The sequence below is a fragment of the Nannobrachium achirus genome, assembly GCF_963921795.1.
Source record: "Nannobrachium achirus genome assembly, chromosome: 10".
In the NCBI taxonomy this organism is placed as follows: Eukaryota; Metazoa; Chordata; class Actinopteri; order Myctophiformes; family Myctophidae; genus Nannobrachium; species Nannobrachium achirus.
This window is the reverse complement of record NC_137819.1, coordinates 45,838,187-45,855,842: the sequence shown is the minus strand read 5'-3', so window position 1 is coordinate 45,855,842 and position 17,656 is coordinate 45,838,187. Positions and strand designations below refer to the sequence as shown.

Below are 17,656 nucleotides of genomic sequence, written 5' to 3'. Positions count from 1 at the left end.
ATGCTGCAGACCCCCCTTTGCTATCTCTGAGACCCCCATTGTAAAATCAACGTTAATTTCACACAAATGGAACCAAATGGACCCGTTGGTTCCATTTGTACACTCTCTGAGTTACATACCCACTAGTAAGACGCCTTAGGGCGACATGCGACCTCGCCCTGCCATCTGACCAGGGATGTACCGGTATATCGGACCAGTTTTGTAATTCTATCCACCAGTTTCCCAACAAGCTTACTGGGGAAAAATGTGTGCTTCACTTCCTCTACACAGCTGAATCAAATCACTGAACAAGCACAAAGGCTCATGGGACAAACTGTGGAAACTTGTGGATAACAGACGTGAATTCCTCACAGCAGCTCTGACCGGCGAGAAATAGATCGGAAAAAGAGCACGGCATGTACCGTTTAACTCAGTGTAGAGGGGTCTAATTGGTTAAACACATATGGATGAGGCGGAATCCCTCAGGACTCTATACTAGTGTATTTTCTATTTTCTGTGGTGCAATAAGCTTTCGCCGGAAAGAGCTTGTCGATCTGCTGTGTTCCATGCGAAAGTCTTCAACCACATTTTCGGAAGTGGTAAAGTAGTGATTCAGCGGGGTCGGTTCGCAGTGGTGGAAAAAGTACTCAAATGTTTTACTTAAGTAAAAGTATCAATACTGCAATGTAGAAATACTCTGTTAGGGTGCCCCCACACCAAAATACCTATGAGAGTGGAATCCGCGTTCCGCCAATGCATTTCAGTGAGAGTGAAGCGGTTTCATGCCAGTAGAGGATTTCTGCAAAAAACGCTCCCTTCTCATTGAAATGCATTGGCGGAACGCGGATTCCACTCTCATAGGTATTTTGGTGTGAGGGCACCCTTACAAGTAGAAGTCTGGAATTCAAAATGTACTTGAGTAAAAGTATGAAAGTACTGGCATCAAAACATACTTTAAGCACCAAAAGTAAAAGTACAAAATGTTTGAAAATAGCCTAGGTATAAAATAGGTCTAAAGTGGATTAATGTATATTTTATAGGACTGGGATGCGATTAAAAATTTTAATCTAATTAATTACAGGCTCTGTGATTAATTAATTGCAATTAATCGCATTTTAATCGCACATCAATATTTGACCTGAGAAGCATTTTTTTCAAATAAAACACATTTTGTTGTACGAGTGAATCAACGAGTGAGTTGGTTGGTGCATCGCTATGATCGGTAAGCCCGAAACTGAAGGTTTTGTGGTGCAAAAACTAAGTGCGATTAAAATGCGTTAATTTTTTTAATCGCGTTAATTTTCTGTAATTAATTAATCGCAATTAATCAGTTAAAGTCCCAGCCTTAATATTTTATAATATTATAATTTATATCTGCAGTATCCAGTATCTAGTAACTAAAGTTTTCAAATAAATGCAGTGGAGTAAAAGTCCAATATTTGGATCCGAGGTGTATTGGAGTAGAAGTAAAAGTATTGGAAATTGTCAAGTAAAGTACAAATACCTCAAAACTGTACTTAAGTATAGTGCCGAAGTAAATCTACTTAGTTACTTTACAACACTGCGATTCAGCGGGGTCGGTTCGGCGTCGCGCAAACCACTACTCGGTTCCTCGTTAGCCCGCCACGCCTCTCCCATCACGCGGTTATGAAGTGGTGATCTCTTCCTTCCTATTCAGTCCCCTCCTCCTCCTCCACATCTGCTGCGCTCGCTCTCTCTCTCCCTCCATCCCGGTTACCATGGCGATGCTGTCTGCATTGCACCAAGAGCAGCGACCAGCATGTTCATTCGTTTGTAAGCCTTACCCCCCCCCCCCCCGTTCTCTCTCCTCCTGCTTATTCCCTTTGCTTGAGTCTTCCTCACTTTGCTCACTTTGTCCTCTATTGAGGTCTTGCCCTTAATACCCTCCGCTCTGCTCTCTCGCTCTTCCTCTCTCCGTTGCTCTTTGTGAGTGTGTGTGCGTGTGTGCGTGCGTGCGTGTGTGTGTGTGTGTGTGTGTGTGTGTGTGTGTGTGTGTGTGTGTGTGCGTGTGTGTGTGTGTGTGTGTGTGTGTGTGTGTGTGTGTGCATGTGCGTGTGCGTGTGCGCGCAGGCACGTGCACACATAGACATTGAAGGGGGCCCCTGCCCTTTTAACCGTCTGTAAAAAGCGCCTTCTACAGACCATGAATGCAGTTTTTACCATGGTGAAAGAAATGCAAATGCTCTCTTTCCATGCCATACCTAAAGGCAGCATTCAATAGAATTGCCTTGTCCAAACTCTCCTGAACTTGAATGCAGCATCTTATGTTGAAAGAATTGACCTCACTGTGTAGAAATCCATGCTATACACCCATATCTCCAATATTGCCTTTATGCTTAGTTTAGTGTGGTATCAAGTCTTGAAAATAGCCGACCTCCAAACTCACAACGCGTCACGCTGTGACGCGGTGTGAGCTTGGAGGTCTGCTATTTTCAATATTTTCACCAAAAGGCCCCTTTAGAAATGTCAGCACCTGCCTCTCTAACATTCTCTGCATGTCCCTGTGTGTGTGTGTGTGTGTGTGTGTGTGTGTGTGTGTGTGTGTGTGTGTGTGTGTGTGTGTGTGTGTGTGTGTGTGTGTGTGTGTGTGTGTGTGTGTGTGTGTGTGTGTCTCACTTTGGTTCACTTCTCACCTTTTTTCCTCCACTCCACGACAACAAAACATCATCCGTCCCTCCGTCCGTCCCTCCGTCTTTCCATCCATCCGTGCTTCCGTCCATCTGACCATCCACAGCACACCCCCTCCCCATTCCCCTATTTAGCTTCATTGAATCCTTTGTTTTTAACTTGAATCCTATTTCCCGTCTCGTCTGGCCTGTGTGTCTGTCTGTCTCTATGGACCACTGTTTACTTTCTCCTCGCTCCGTCTCCCTTATCTCTCCATAAACTTTGATGTTTAGCAACCTGTTGTCAGCTGTTATGAATCAAATGTTAGGAGTAGTAAAACATATTGTCATTGCCGGGTGGAAACGATCCTTACTTATTATTTAGCCACGAGCTTGTGTTAAATACTTTTCATTGATTCATTATTTATAAAACCCACAGAAAGGTTTAACCAGGTGGACATTTTCTAAAACTTTGAAAAACTGCGAAAATAACTCATGGTCTCTTGAAATTCAGCTATATACAACCTAATACTGTGAAACGATGAAGTATAAAAATGTATGGTGTGTGCGTGTGTGAGTGTGTGCGTGCGTGTGTGTACGTTTTTACTATACTGTATATATATATTTATTGCGACAGTAGGTTGCAGTTAACTATGAAAACCGGCACATCTTTCCGTAGCTCTGTCAGTCACGCCTGACACTGTGGTTCCCTTGACACATCACTGTGATATCACTGTGATATCACCTGTCTCAAATTTGGTTCTATGGGTGTGTCGCTCTGACATCATGCTCTGACGTCACTGTTGATGTCAGGGGAACCACTCTTAACAGAATGGGTTTGCTGCTCTGACATCACGCTCTAGCTTCACTGTGATGTCACACTAACATAATCCCTTTTATGCCCATATACGGTATGTGCATAAAAGGCCTGATGTAATCAATATTAACTCATTCTGTGCCAATGACTGCTTATGACGGTTTTTTCCAATAGCCCTGTGTGCCAATGACGGCTTATGACGGTTTTTGTGTTTTTTACATAGAAAAAAAAAAAAAAAAAAAAACATTTTTTTTTTTTTTTTTTAAAGATGTCAAAATGACCTGAGATCAGAGAGATGCTTTTCTCTGTTTGTGTGTTCGCTCCCTCGTTTAGCTGATTGAGAAAATGTGTGTTCATGTGTGTCCATTCTAGTGGATGGACACTTTTTTTCATTCAAACAGCTCTATCTCTGGAACCATTTGTCCGATTGACAAAATTATTTTTGCCACTGAATCACAACAACTGTGTCTGTTACTGTGGGGAAAAAAATCATATAAAAAAAATCATTTTTTTTCATTGCATAGTAAAGAAAAACATACAAAATCTCGGCACAGCTACCTTGGAGCCATTTTGGCATCTGGCACAGAATGAGTTAAGCCCATATCTAACAGGACTTCATGTGAATGCCCATATACTGGAGGCCACATCGGCCACATACCACACTAACGGCTGGTTCTACAGACAGGGATCTCCATGTATGGGCATAAAAGGGTATGATGTCATAGACATCATAGGACTTTCACATAACGAATAACTGAGTAAGCATGTTTGGGCTCTCACAGCATATCTCCATATACAGTACATGGATCTCCATATATGGGTACCAGGGGTCTCCATATATGGGTAACTGGTCCGATATACATCACTGGCCAGATGGCAAAGAATTGGTGCGTCTTACTAGAATATAGTGTAGATATACATAGATAAATGACACACCACTCTAAGCACAGGGCGTTTGACAACAGCCTTACATAAGTGGCCGTGTTCCACTGTGCTAGAAGAGGGGTTTCTTTGAGTGTCAATTAAAATAGTTTCTGTTGGCTTCCATGCGATGAGTAATACCTCGTCCCTGGAGGAACACTCAGCAGAGCGCCAACCGAACCCAGGAAGTAATCACATGAGTCCGCACACACATACTGTAGATAGTAGTGGTGGAAAGTAACTAAGTTTTACTACATTGATTGCAGTATCAATACTTTTACTGAAGTAAAAAAATTGTGTTTTGTCGATTGTGTATGAGGAAGTTGCGATTAGATTTATACAAGATAAGAAAAGATGTTTATTGTCACTGGAACATACAACAAAAATGTTGTTTAGTTCATCCTAAAACAAACAGCAGCATCACCAAAGAAATACTGATATACTGTAGCAAGATTATGCCATAAACTTTTAGTCTGTCATTATAGTCAAGTAATCATAATCAAATATGGATGAATGTTTTTTTGTCAAATAAAAACATCCATAATACATAAATAAATGTTTTTTAAACTCTATTTCTCAAAGGTTTTTTTAATACATAAATAAATGTTAAGAAAAGAATACGTCTTGAATATTGAATTAAGGGGGGACCACAGGGAACCATATAATATTGCACTTGCCCAATTATTGGGCAAGTGCAATATGGGCTATTGGCAATAGCCCATATTGCACTTGGCATCATAAACAGAGAGAACAGTGTTTATGTGTGTGTGTGTGCGTGTGCGTGTGCGTGTGCGTGCGTGCGTGCGTACGTGCGTACATTATGTGTATCTGGAGAATGAGGTTCTGAGTCCATCCATGCTGTCAGTTCTGGGAAGAAGCTGTTGTTTTTGAAAATGCATAATGTAAACTAAACTGCAAGTTTTGACTCTCCCACATCCCTAACTAAATAGTTGATGAAGAAGCTGTGAGTGACGGACAAACAGCCCATCACCCCGGAACTGATTTTCTTTTAAAGTTAAACACTTAAATCCCATATACTTCACTGACCGCTGTCCCCAAGGAGTCTATCCTCTGCCCATTCCTTTTTTCCCCTCGATACACAAAAGCCCTTCACCAAGAAAAGGCAGAGATGTACAAGCTAACAACGCGTCTCAATGTGACCCGTTGTTGTGAGCTTATAGATCCATTGTGAGCTTGTAGGGATGTTAGGGTTCAAGTGGTTAAGTAGATACATTACCAACCATAGGATAACTTGATTTTTACAGTATACTGACAAGGAGAGAATTATTAGTGTATAGAGGAATCATACAAGAAAAGGAAACAGAGATTACTGAAATTACCAAGCAGGTAGAAAACAGAGCCAAGCACCATCCACTGAGTGTGGGTGTGTGTGTGTGTGTGTGTGTGTGTGTGTGTGTGTGTGTGTGTGTGTGTGCGTGCGTGCGTGCGTGCGTGCATAAACGATGCACATTTGTTATTTACATATGTACATTAGAGTATGTGTCTGTCTGCGGTGTGTTGGTATTAGGTGTGCGTACGTGCGTGCGTGCGTGCATGCGTGCGTGCGTGCGTGCGTGCGTGCGTGCGTGCGTGCGTGTGTGGTGCAGCGAGCGCACACACAGATCATTAAGGCTGCTCTGACATTTGGAGAGAACACTGATGAAGCCTCTCTCATTATATGCCTGTAATATAGAATGCTGTTTTTAGAAACGCCGGCTACTCCCACATGCCTATTGGCTGCACCAGTGACGGCAGGCAATCCACATGCTTAGCAACAGTATCCAAGCATGGGGCGCGGGAGACGAGAGAGATCCGCGTCGGTACCTCCAGAACCGGACACCTCTAAATATAGCTGATGGGGAGATTTGAGGTCATTAAGAGCAGTGAATCCCAGCTGGGCCGCGAGGATATTGCAAGTGGGACCCCAAATAATTGGCAAAACACTTAATACTATATTGATAACATACCATTAATTGACCTATTACGACCTGAGGCTGATTCTACAAAATGCTCAAATGTTCAAAAATTGCAGATGAACAAGCTCCCACAGGGAGCAAAAGTGACTAATTACTAATGAATAAAAAGAAGAAAAAAAAAATCTACTGAAAGTGTTAAAATTATGTTTTTATTTGGCCACACCCACCTGCTCATTAGAGGTGCGTTCGGAAATGCGCACTGGGTGTGTGCTTAGTGTAGTGAGTGCAGTGGGCGTGACGTTGTAGAGTGCGTTCAGTGTGGCTTGTTTACGAACGACCAGTTAAGAGGCAGCTGGGCGCTTTTTCACTCTGAACTCTGACGGTAAACTTTCTGAAAAGCAGCAGTTGCTAACGTAACATTGATATTGAAATGAGATGTAATTCATAACATTGGCATACCTGCTGTTAGTTTACACGTTGATGCGTGTGAAACTATCAAGCCCAAACGACCAATTAAGCTGCAAATGCTGCATTTTGCGGTCATTTCCTCCATTGTTCACAGGTGAGATGCGCTCGAGACATGGCCAATGGCCATGAAAACCAACCAATCAAAACACCGCACTGACGCACCACACCGTCAAACCCCAACTTCTGAGTAGGGTCGGTGAGTGCGTGCACTCAACACACCAGTGCACCGCGCACTGGATTTCCGAACGACAATACACCAAGTGCACCGAATAAACAAACGACAACATGGCACATCAGTGCATTGAGTGCGCATTTCCGAACGCACCCTAAGTATCCCTGGTTGTTAAGTGGGTGGTGACCCAGTTGAAGTTAGCCACACCCACAGCTGCAGTTGAATGGTAAAAAGGGAGGGGATGATATTATGATGTCATTATATCTGTGTATTTCAACTGGGCCTTTTGACTCAGAGGCTTTCAGCTTTCAGGAAGTAACCAAAAATACACAGGGAACATAGTATTTGCATATTATAACCAGACATGGGGGTCTATTAGAGTAATTTTAACTCCATAGACACATACAAAACAGAAAAAGTACAAAAATATGGCACCACCTCTTTAAAAAATATCATTGTATTTTTTTCTATAAACCTTGAAAATGAGTATTCCTTGATACCAATGTATACGATGTTATAGTCTACTTTGTTACATTCTCTGAAAATGCATGCGGCCCACCCATCTGACCAATAAGCAGTCAGCTGATAGGTATGCTTTCAAGATTTCCAAGTGGGCCCTGAATCTAGAAAAGGTTGGGAGTTAGAGGCAGTTAGACAGGTGGAAAACTATGACCGGGTGTGGTTGTGAATGGGCCTGATTTAGAGCTCCATTGGTGTTATATAGAAGGTGACGTGAGCATCTGTGTTTTCACTGGGGACACACAAGCACAAAAACAATTTGTCCATACAAATTGCTGGCAGTTTTAGAGAGTACATATCAGCCTCCGTCGCTTTCGGTTTCATGTCACGTTAAAGGGCACAGTTTCAAGTACGGCTTTCGAGATGTGGCAAAGGCGAACATTTGTTTTCTGCGACTTTGCTCTGAACCTGCATGCCTGACATTTTACACGCTTAATGGACGACTTCACCAATTTTCAACCTGTCTTCATAATTGGTCCTCACTTAATGCTCATGATAAAATGGTACAATATTATAATGAGCGTTAGTGAGGACCAATTATGAAGATAGGTCGAAAATGGATGAAGTCGTCCTTGACTCCTTGAACAATGGTTTTCATTGTCCAGGTTTCAAACGTCCAAATCTGTGTAGATATATGCTATTTTTTCTTAACCATTATTTTATACTTGAGCTATTAAAAAATAGCAGACATACAAGCTCGGTGCCGCGGCTATGAGGTTGTAGATCTACTATTTTTGAGGGAAAAAACACGAAAATGTGTGCAAATCTTTGAATATATGCTGTATATATATTAAAGCGAACATCTTTCTTTCTTGGGGTCCTTAGAACAAAATATTTAGAGATGGAGGCCGGGTCCTTTTAATAGTTTTTTAACATGTTCACCTATAATGTCATGCCCAGGGTTGAGGTGGTTAACCATTAGGGCCTCTCGGTGTGCCACTGACCAATAGGAAATGGTTTTCCAAATGGAAAGCAGGATGTCTGTGCATGAGTTAACACGCCACATGGGATCCTAACTCTTCATTATGACGAGGAAAAGAGTCATCTCGTTCAGATGCCATTTCCTCCTTGATTAGTTCTTCTCAATGCAGGATGGTCACTGCAATGATGAAAGGTCAAGAGGTCAAGGTGTGGGCTAAAGCAATGTCCAGGACAGGTGAACAGGATCAAATGGGTTCCAAAGAGGGCCTCGACGTCCCCAATCTGCTATTATTGCTTTGTAGGCCTATTATAACGTTGTTGCCGGGTGGAAACTTTGTATGTCCAAAGACGTTCGTTTTGTATTTATCATCTAAAAAATTAACTAAACTTGTGAAAACAGCCGATCTACAAGCACACAACGCCTTGCATCACAAGGTTTCTGCCCGACAGTGACGATAAATAGGGATGCCAGTTTTGCCAATTTTGTTTACCTACTAATACATTCTTTGAGATAAATTACCATAAGAGAATGTATAAGAATGAGAGGTGTCACAGTAATTGCTTTAAGGTGCTGCTCCATACTCTAACAATGGAAATGAGAGAGAGAGTAAACTACACATTGTTGTGTGAGTCTCTCTCGGCCTTGCAACACACTCAAATGTCAGCTTCATTGTATGCAGTGGTGTAAAGTAACTAAGTACATGTACTCAAGTATTGTACTTGAGTACAATGTTGATGTACTTTACTGGAGTATTTCCGATTTTCAATACTTTTACTCCACTACAACTCTGAGGCAAATATTGTACTTTTACTCCAATTTGAACTGAAGCGATGCACTGTGAGCTTGTATTATCTGCTATTTTCAAAGGATTTTTTTATACATTTGAAAACTTGTGAAATGGAATGTTCTGCATAATGAGTACTTTAACTTTTGGTATTTAAAGGAGAATTCTGTGGTAAATCGCTTTCTTACCTCGTTTTCTTGTTATTTTGCATTCAAAAAATAGGTCCAGGTGGGGTTTTTTTTATCCAAAAAAGCATTATTGTCAATTTCGGCCGAGTCGCGGCAACTCTATACAGTTCACAACTCCAGCCTTGGGTCATAGGCAATTCCGCTTATTTACATCGCTTTAAAATCCACTTCTTCGCCTCATATCGGCTCTCTATACACACACTGTTGTGGTAGAAACAACATTGCATTGCAGGCTTACGTCATTGTTGTGAATTGGCTGTAAAACCATTCGGTCACATTCTCGCGATATTTCAGAATCCTATTGAATCCGATAGGATTCTGAGGTCTCGCAAGACGAGATTTAGAACGTGACCGAATCGTTTTACGGCAGATCTCATTACCATGGTTACCATGGGGTAACTTCTGCATGTTAGCACATATGTGTTTATAAACAGCAGAGAAGTACAGAAAAAAGGGATTTAGGAGTGATGCAAATAAGCTGAGGCTGCCGTTGTGGACTGTATAAAGTTGCTGTGACTCTGCCGAAATGGACAATGATGCTTTTTTTCTGAAAAAAATAACCAAACACCTGGACCTATTTTTATGTACTATAATGTCCGCCGGGCTGGAAAAGATGCACTCAGTGTGTGGATGTGCACGTGAGAGTGCATGCATGCTGTATGCACTCACACTGTTGCTCCGATGCACTAAGGCCTGCACTCACGTGCCCCTTTATACACTTTGCTGCCAATATGGGGGTGGGGTGGGGGGGGGGGGGGGGGGGGGTGCAATGGCAGGCAAGGCAGGCTTGTGTATGCTCTCAGTGTGTGTTTACAGTATAAAATGGAGTGCTAATGAAACCAATGATTATGGCTCACTGAGGCTTACACACACATAGACACAACGCACAGTGACTCACCTCGCACACTCTCTAGCTGGATGACACATAAACTATAGGCTTTTCTGCCTGTTAAATAAAGCCTCTCTCGCTGGGAGATGCTTCGCTAAGAGCTCTCTCGCACACTTTGGCTGGAGGTTGCCAAACTGGAGTGAGCTCTGTGTTTTGTTCTATTAGTGGAGGCAGCCAGATCAGCAAAATGCTGGGACCCCCCCCCCCCCCCCCCCCCCCCCCACACACACACACACACACACACACAGACACAATGCCACACAGAGAACCTCTTAGCCGGCTCTGTCGGCAAAGACTCACAGACTTGCATCGCAACATAGAAGGTTGAACAGTGGAATTAATCATATTAACGGGCAATATGTATCTGTGTCCAGTGGTGGAAAAAGTATTCACATTTCTTACTTAAGTAAAGTATCAATACTGCATTGTAGAAATACTCGTGTTACAAGTCAAATAATTGTAGTGGAGTAAAAGTACAATATTTGCCTGTGAGATGTAGTGGACGTAGAAGTAAAAGCACTGAAAACTGGAAACACTCCAGTAAAGTAAAAGTACCTGAAAGTTGTACTTAAGTACAGTTAGGGATGGGACGATATGCGATATTATCGTTTTTTGCCATAAAAAACATTGAGATTTAATTTATCGTGATATCGTCCTTCGTCATACACTGGGATCAATTCACCTTTTATTTGCCGATATCTGCATATCACACTTAAACCCTATTGGTAAAAGTTACTTATATACACGTACTTGATACAGTTTTTCTTTTCACTCTCTATCAAATGTCTTTGCCAAAAAATAGCCGATCTACAAGCTCGTAGATCTGCTATTTTTTGGGCAAATGTTCCGCCCCAGGATAATGGATTTTGATTATCGCGATAATAACGTAAATCGCGATTTATTTTGTCACAATAATCGTGATATGAAATGTCCATATCGTCCCATCCCTAAGTACAGCACTTGAGTAAATGTACTTACTTTACACCACTGTCTGTGTCAAGAATGTTGATCTTCCAGCTATAACAAAAGCACCTTCATGTATTATGTTACCGATGTGCAACTGAACTAAGGAGGTACTGTTTTAGCAGTGGTTTTCAAACTTTTTTAATTTCAAGGACGATTTTGATGTGAATCTACAGCACACCGTAAAATCCATACTGTTAATTTAAACTCTGAAGGTGTACAACAAAAGGAACCAGATGGAGCCATTTGTATTTGTACAATCTCTTGAGAACAGGCAGGTAAAAGCACAAGAAAACAGGCAACTAGCAGCCACAGCTGAACACCTCGCTGCTCCATTAGGCTAAGAATAGAGCAGGATACATAACAGTGTGGTGTGTGTGTGTGTGTGTGTGTGTGTGTGTGTGTGTGTGTGTGTGTGTGTGTGTGTGTGTGTGTGTGTGTGTGTGTGTGTGTGTGTGTGTGTGTGTGTGTATGTGCGTGCGTGCGTGTGGGGCTGAGGTGGGGGTGGCGCTAAGCAACCGAGGGGCTCAGATCGGCACAACATGATAGAGACTCTGAGTGAAAGAGACAGAGGAAGGGGATGGCAGATGAAAGAAGGATGGAGGAAGAGAAATGAGCTCACAAAAAAGAAAGGTGGCGGGGCGAGGAAAAGTGGTGGCTACAAAGGAGATGCAGGAGAGAGAGAGAAAAAGAGAGAGGGAACGGCTGGAAGATGAAAACCAGCAGTTTGGATCCTGCGAGAGCCGATCAGTTGTCTGTCTGACGCAGATGATGTTTTAGTATGAAAACACTTCTGGGGGAGGTGAAAAAACCTCTTACAGTGTGTGTGTGTGTGTGCATGAGTAAGGCTTTTATAGTTTCTATATGTCAGGGAGAGACGGTGACTCGATGCTTCAGAATGTGTGTGTGTGTGTGTGTGTGTGTGTGTGTGTGTGTGTGTGTGTGTGTGTGTGTGTGTGCGTGCGTGCGTGCGTGCGTGCGTGCGTGAGAGAGGGGAGAAGGTGAGAGAGTGGGTCAACTGATAGTCACCTTTAACTTTAACACCTGCTGAAAATACATGGAACTGGTGTTAAATAGTAACTGTACTTTAAATAGTAACGGCACATCCGTCGTGTTTAAAGATAGAACCCGCACGACCTATGGTTTAGACTCCTTTATTAGCAGCAAATAAGACAACAATTCGATCTATAGTGAATCTTGATCAGGTCAATGTTTTGAATTGAGCAGCAATGAACTGTTCACTCAGGTGAAAGCGGTTCTATAGGGCTACAGCCTCACGATCTCTAGTTGTGTACTGTAGATGTGTTTTTTTTTCTTTCTTCCTTTCCTTATTATATTTTGCAACACATTCTATTTGCAGTTGTTTAGCTACCATAGTTTGCTTTTATTACTTGCGCCAGCAGAGCGTGCAAGTACTGCATTCGGCTGCGTATGTAGGTAGGTAGGGTCCGCGTCAATATGCCGCTAAGCGCAAGAATAACAGCAAAAATGTCCCCACCACAGCTGTATTGTACATTTATGTGACAATAACATAACATATAGGATACTTGCAGGGTACCCAGAGTTGCATGAGTGAAATAGACACAAAACCACCGGGATGCAACGTTAGTCAAAACTGCCGCCTGCCACTCCGCTTCACACGTCCAGTATTCACAAGTAGCCTATACTCCACAAGCCTGTCAGGAGGAGATTGTCAGCACTGAAAACTGAAATATAGAGAATGAGGTTTTTGCTTTAAAGTGTGCATTCTCTCTTGAAGGCTCTGATCACCCAGACCTTTCCAACATGTCAGACAGTGTTAAGATTCCATAACTGTGTGAATGGATGATGGCCAACACCCCTTCTCACCACCACCACCACCACCACCACACAAGTAGCCCTTTACTTTAAAGTCATGCTGTGTCACTTTTTCAATTAAACAAACGTTATTTTTGAGAAATGCTAACCAGCTCAGTGGCCTTGTGGTTAGAGTGTCCGCCCTGAGACTGGGAGGCCGGGGGTTCAATTCCCCGGCCGGGTCATACCAAAGACTATAAAAATGGAACCCAATGCCTCCCTGCTTGGCACTCAGCATCAAGGGTTGGATTGGGGGGGTTGATCACCACCACCAATGGGGATCCTGTCTGTCTGTCTGTCTGTCTGTCTGTCTGACCAGCTCAGTGGCCTTGTGGTTAGAGTGTCCGCCCTGAGACTGGGAGGTCGGGGGTTCAATTCCCCGGCCGGGTCATACCAAAGACTATAAAAATGGGACCCAAATGCCTCCCTGCTTGGCACTCAGCATCAAGGGTTGGATTGGGGGGGTTGATCACCACCAATGGGGGTCCAGGGACTGCAGATGGAAATTAGCCCACAGCGGGCTAAATCTGGCTCATTTACATTGAAGTGAAAACTGACATGTCCATTAATGAGCAAGGTCCCTGTCAAATAAACAGATCTTAACTCTTAGTCTGTATGTATGTATGTATGTACCGGTATGTATGTATGTATGTATGTATGTATGTATGTATGTACCGGTATGTATGCTTCACAGGGCGTGTAATGAAATTAACACATAAATATCACCACTCACTTATCACTGGGTGTGATTTTTTTCTTTCACTGGTATATTTTTCACAATAACTATTCCACATCTATATGTTTTTTGAACACGTCTTGAAACACTATTAAACTCTGTCTGCCCCCGATACTGATGTACTGTATAGGCATCAGAAATGTACCTGAAAGGTAAATAAATAGTGTTTCTGACAATTTGTTGTTGCGTTGGGTGCCTGGACCCTGCAAAGTTCCGTCTGAGCTGTACTTCCGTATAGACAAACACTATAATGTCAACGGCGCTACAAGACGTTGACGGCAAGAAAACTGCTAAAACGAATGTTCTACCACTTTTTGTGGTCACATGTTCAGATACTGGATTCTGATTGGCTTAAAACAGTGGTAAATCAGTCAACAACCTTGAGTTGGCTCATGGACCCCGCCCACTGTTGTGTTGCAGTTGTATAACTAAATAACCTTGCAAGTTACAGCTGTGTTTTCTTTCATTTATATGGTAGAAGTGGTAGAAAAGCAATTTACCATTCAAGGGTCGTGCCACAACCCTGAAACAGTGGTAAATCAGCCAACAACCCACTCCCTCTCATGGCAAATGGCTTACTTACACAATATGACTTTATAATACTGTACTATCTGGGGTTGAGATGCTGTAGCTCCTTTGGAAGCAAGCCTTCCTGCTTGCTTTCATTAGGTTGTAAGTCACAGAAACAGGAATCCCTACAACGATTAGAAGACGTCTTATTCAGTCCCTCCCCAGTCTCCCCATGACATGGGTGGCATATCAATAATTAAAAATGAAATCAATTAGACACACGTGCTGCGTTGCCCTTAAGTTGTAAGATGCTACACAGTAGGGTGGGATTAACTCAGCATGTCAACTCGACATGGGTAACATTTTAGAAACAGCTGATTCGTTGCACTAAATATGACTGGGAGATGATACCGATGATACAGTGCTATGCCAGCCCTGCATGTATGTATGTATAGATCATTTTGTGACAGTTTTAGGTTACATTTACTTAATTAATGAAGCCTTAACCATATTAAGCGTGGTGTCCTTATTTTGGCAAATGATCTAAAAGTATCACAAGATTTGATTTCTTTATTACTATTTACTTTAGTCCTACGAGCTCCCAATAAGTCACAATCTCCTATGGAAGTCGGCGGGACATCATGGGAATGGGGGAGGTGACCATTGACTCAACATACAGAGTAGGCCTACTGTGTGTAGTAGACACATTGTTTACCTCCCGCTTCCCACTCCCAAGATGCACCGTGATCTTTCATGGGCAGACCCCATGAACCCTTGTTGTCAATAACCAAAGTTGTCCTTTAAGCCAGTGTTTCTCAACCACTGTGCCTGGGGACCTTTGGTGTGCCCCTGAGAAGGGTCAAGTGTGCCCCTTGAAACGGCTTGAAAGCCAGTATTGTATTTATCATTTTAAAAATGATTTAAACTAGTGAAAACAGCCGATCACTACTGTTTTCACTACTGTTGTGCGACAGCCTTGTATGATGAAGCAGGGCTTTACTTTGCAAAGAAATGTACAAATTTTAAACTTAGAGATACAAGGTTTCTTCCCGACAGTGACAATATTTATACCCCCGTATTATGTTTGTGTGCCCATGGATTCTTGGGACATGAAAAGTGTGCCCATGCAGAAAAAAGGTTGAGAAACACTGCTTTAAGCAGTGATTCTGATCCTTTACAGGCCGCGACCCCCAAAATAATCTTATTTTAACTGGGGACCCCTCCACCCTGACGAGTACTTGGAATACAATTTCTGCATCCAATATTTGACAATTTGACCAATGTTTGACCAGAGGTGCTAAAAAGGTCTTTAAATTCCTTAAATTGTCACTTTAGAAATATGCAGATACCCTACACTTATACTGTATGTTGGTCTGTTTACTGTTGATTGAGAAAACAATGTTAACATTTAGCTAAAAATTCCGGGCCCCCCCCCCCCCCCCCCAAAAAAAATATATATATATTTTGGGGGATCCCTCTGGGGGTCCCGACCCACAGGTTGAGAACCACTGCTTTAAGCCCTCCCCACATAGGTGCTGCTAGTGTGTGTAAGTGTCTTGTGTGCCTTGTGTATGCATGCTTTCTGACCCGCTATCTTTCATCTGACACCAGTGTATTTGTTATTGTGACAGTAGGTACAGTAGTCTATCTGCAGTAGGTACAGGTGTTATTGTGACATCTCCATCTGCAGCATAGGTACAGTACAGTAGAGATTTTCCACAAGCGCTGCTGGGCCGTCTCAGAGGATCTTGGGCGAAGATTGCCTCCACGCTCGAGTGACCGCAATTCAAAATAAATAGTGGAGAGGTCTTTTATTAAGTCTGCCTTTGGAAGGTCTTTAAAGCCACCTCCTTGTGGAATGTGAAAGGCATGAATACCTTTATCAAAATCCTGACCGTCTTCGAAAAAGCTTCCACTGTATATGGAACTAGTGATGGTTCTATATGTCCCTTAAAAAGCTCTATATGGAACTACTATTTTGCTCTTTAACCCATTTAGAACGGGTACACATTATTGTGTATCATTATTTTATGCTTTAACTATTGAAAAATAGCAGATATACAAGCTCACAGCGCGGCACTGAGTGCCGCGCTGCGAGCTTGTAGATCTGCTATTTTTTTTTAAATCGTGAAAATTAAAATTTTTACCCGATTCTATAAGTGTCTTTTGAATCCTTCTAAGATTCTTTGAAAAACCTATGTTTCTATGTCAGCAATCTGGCTATATTTAGAGAAAAAGTAACGCACATCCTCCTGTCTTTGGTGCTGAGCTAAAAACTGACAGTGCAGTAGTACTAGAAACAAACAAGATAGCTCGCACTCACTTTCTCTGTAGCTCCAATTTTTATTTAGCAAACAGCAAAAAAATATAGACGTTTCGACCCCTAAGGTCTTCTTCACTAACCCATACTGAAGAAGACCTTAGGGGTCGAAACGTCTATATTGTTTTGCTGTTTGCTAAATAAAAATTGGAGCTACAGAGAAAGTGAGTGCGAGCTATCTTGTTTGTTTCTAGCAATCTGGCTATAGCCATCGTCAAAGAAAAGGTCCTTTTCACTTAACTGGAGCCCAGTTAGTCGGTTCTTGAGAGACTACTATGTCAGTGGTTCTCAAACTTTTCATGTGCACACATTTTCACAACTTTTTCAAAAATAGCAGATCTACAAGCAACAAGCTCGCAGCGCGGCACTCTGTGCCGCGGTGTGAGCTTGTATATCTGCTATTTTTCACTGGTTAAAGCATTCAATAATTCTAACCCTAAATGGGTTTTAAAAAGCTCTATACAGAACTACTATTTTGCTCTTTAACTCGAACCTTGCAGGTACTTTATGAAGAGCCATGCAAATGGATACAACAGACTAGCCTGGTTAATAAATCAGACTGCACAACACCACCCCCTGTTGGTAGTGGTGTGAAGTGTGTGATAGAGTCTGCTTGCAGTCAGGCTAACAACAGACACCTTTCTCTGTGTTTATCTATGAATAGAGTTAATTTAAGACTTGTGACTGTTTTGTCATTCTCAGATGGCGGAACAAAGAAGCTTCGCAGCACAATCCGGCGGAGCACGGAGACGGGCATCGCTGTGGAGATGAGGAACCGCGTGACGCGGCAGGGCAGCAAGGAGTCCACCGACGGCAGCACCAACTCCAACAGCTCTGATGGAACGTTAGTGTTCATCTATATCTTTCTGTCTGTCTGTCTGTCTGTCTGTCTGTCTGTCTGTCTGTCTGTCTGTCACTTCCATCCATCCATCCATTCATCCTTTTTTTTAACCCATTCAGACATGAGGCCGATTCTACAAAATGCCTTTATGAATCCTAACAGTTTTCTGAAAAATGTATGTTTCTATGTCAGTGGTTCTCAAACTTCTTCATGTCGAAAGACCTCCAGAATTCTATGTATTTTGTCCA

General features: G+C 42.4%; 1 protein-coding gene across 1 annotated transcript in view; it reads left to right on the top strand.

Moving 5' to 3' along the window:
• rims3 (regulating synaptic membrane exocytosis 3) overlaps nucleotides 1-17,656 on the top strand; it is a gene marked incomplete at both ends in the record, with an annotated part of 39,856 nt that overhangs the window by 14,969 nt on the left and 7,231 nt on the right. Inside the window, one exon of the mRNA XM_080735049.1 lies at nucleotides 17,270-17,411. Coding sequence (XP_080591175.1) covers nucleotides 17,270-17,411 — 142 coding nt within the window. The remainder of the gene's footprint in view (nucleotides 1-17,269; nucleotides 17,412-17,656) is intronic.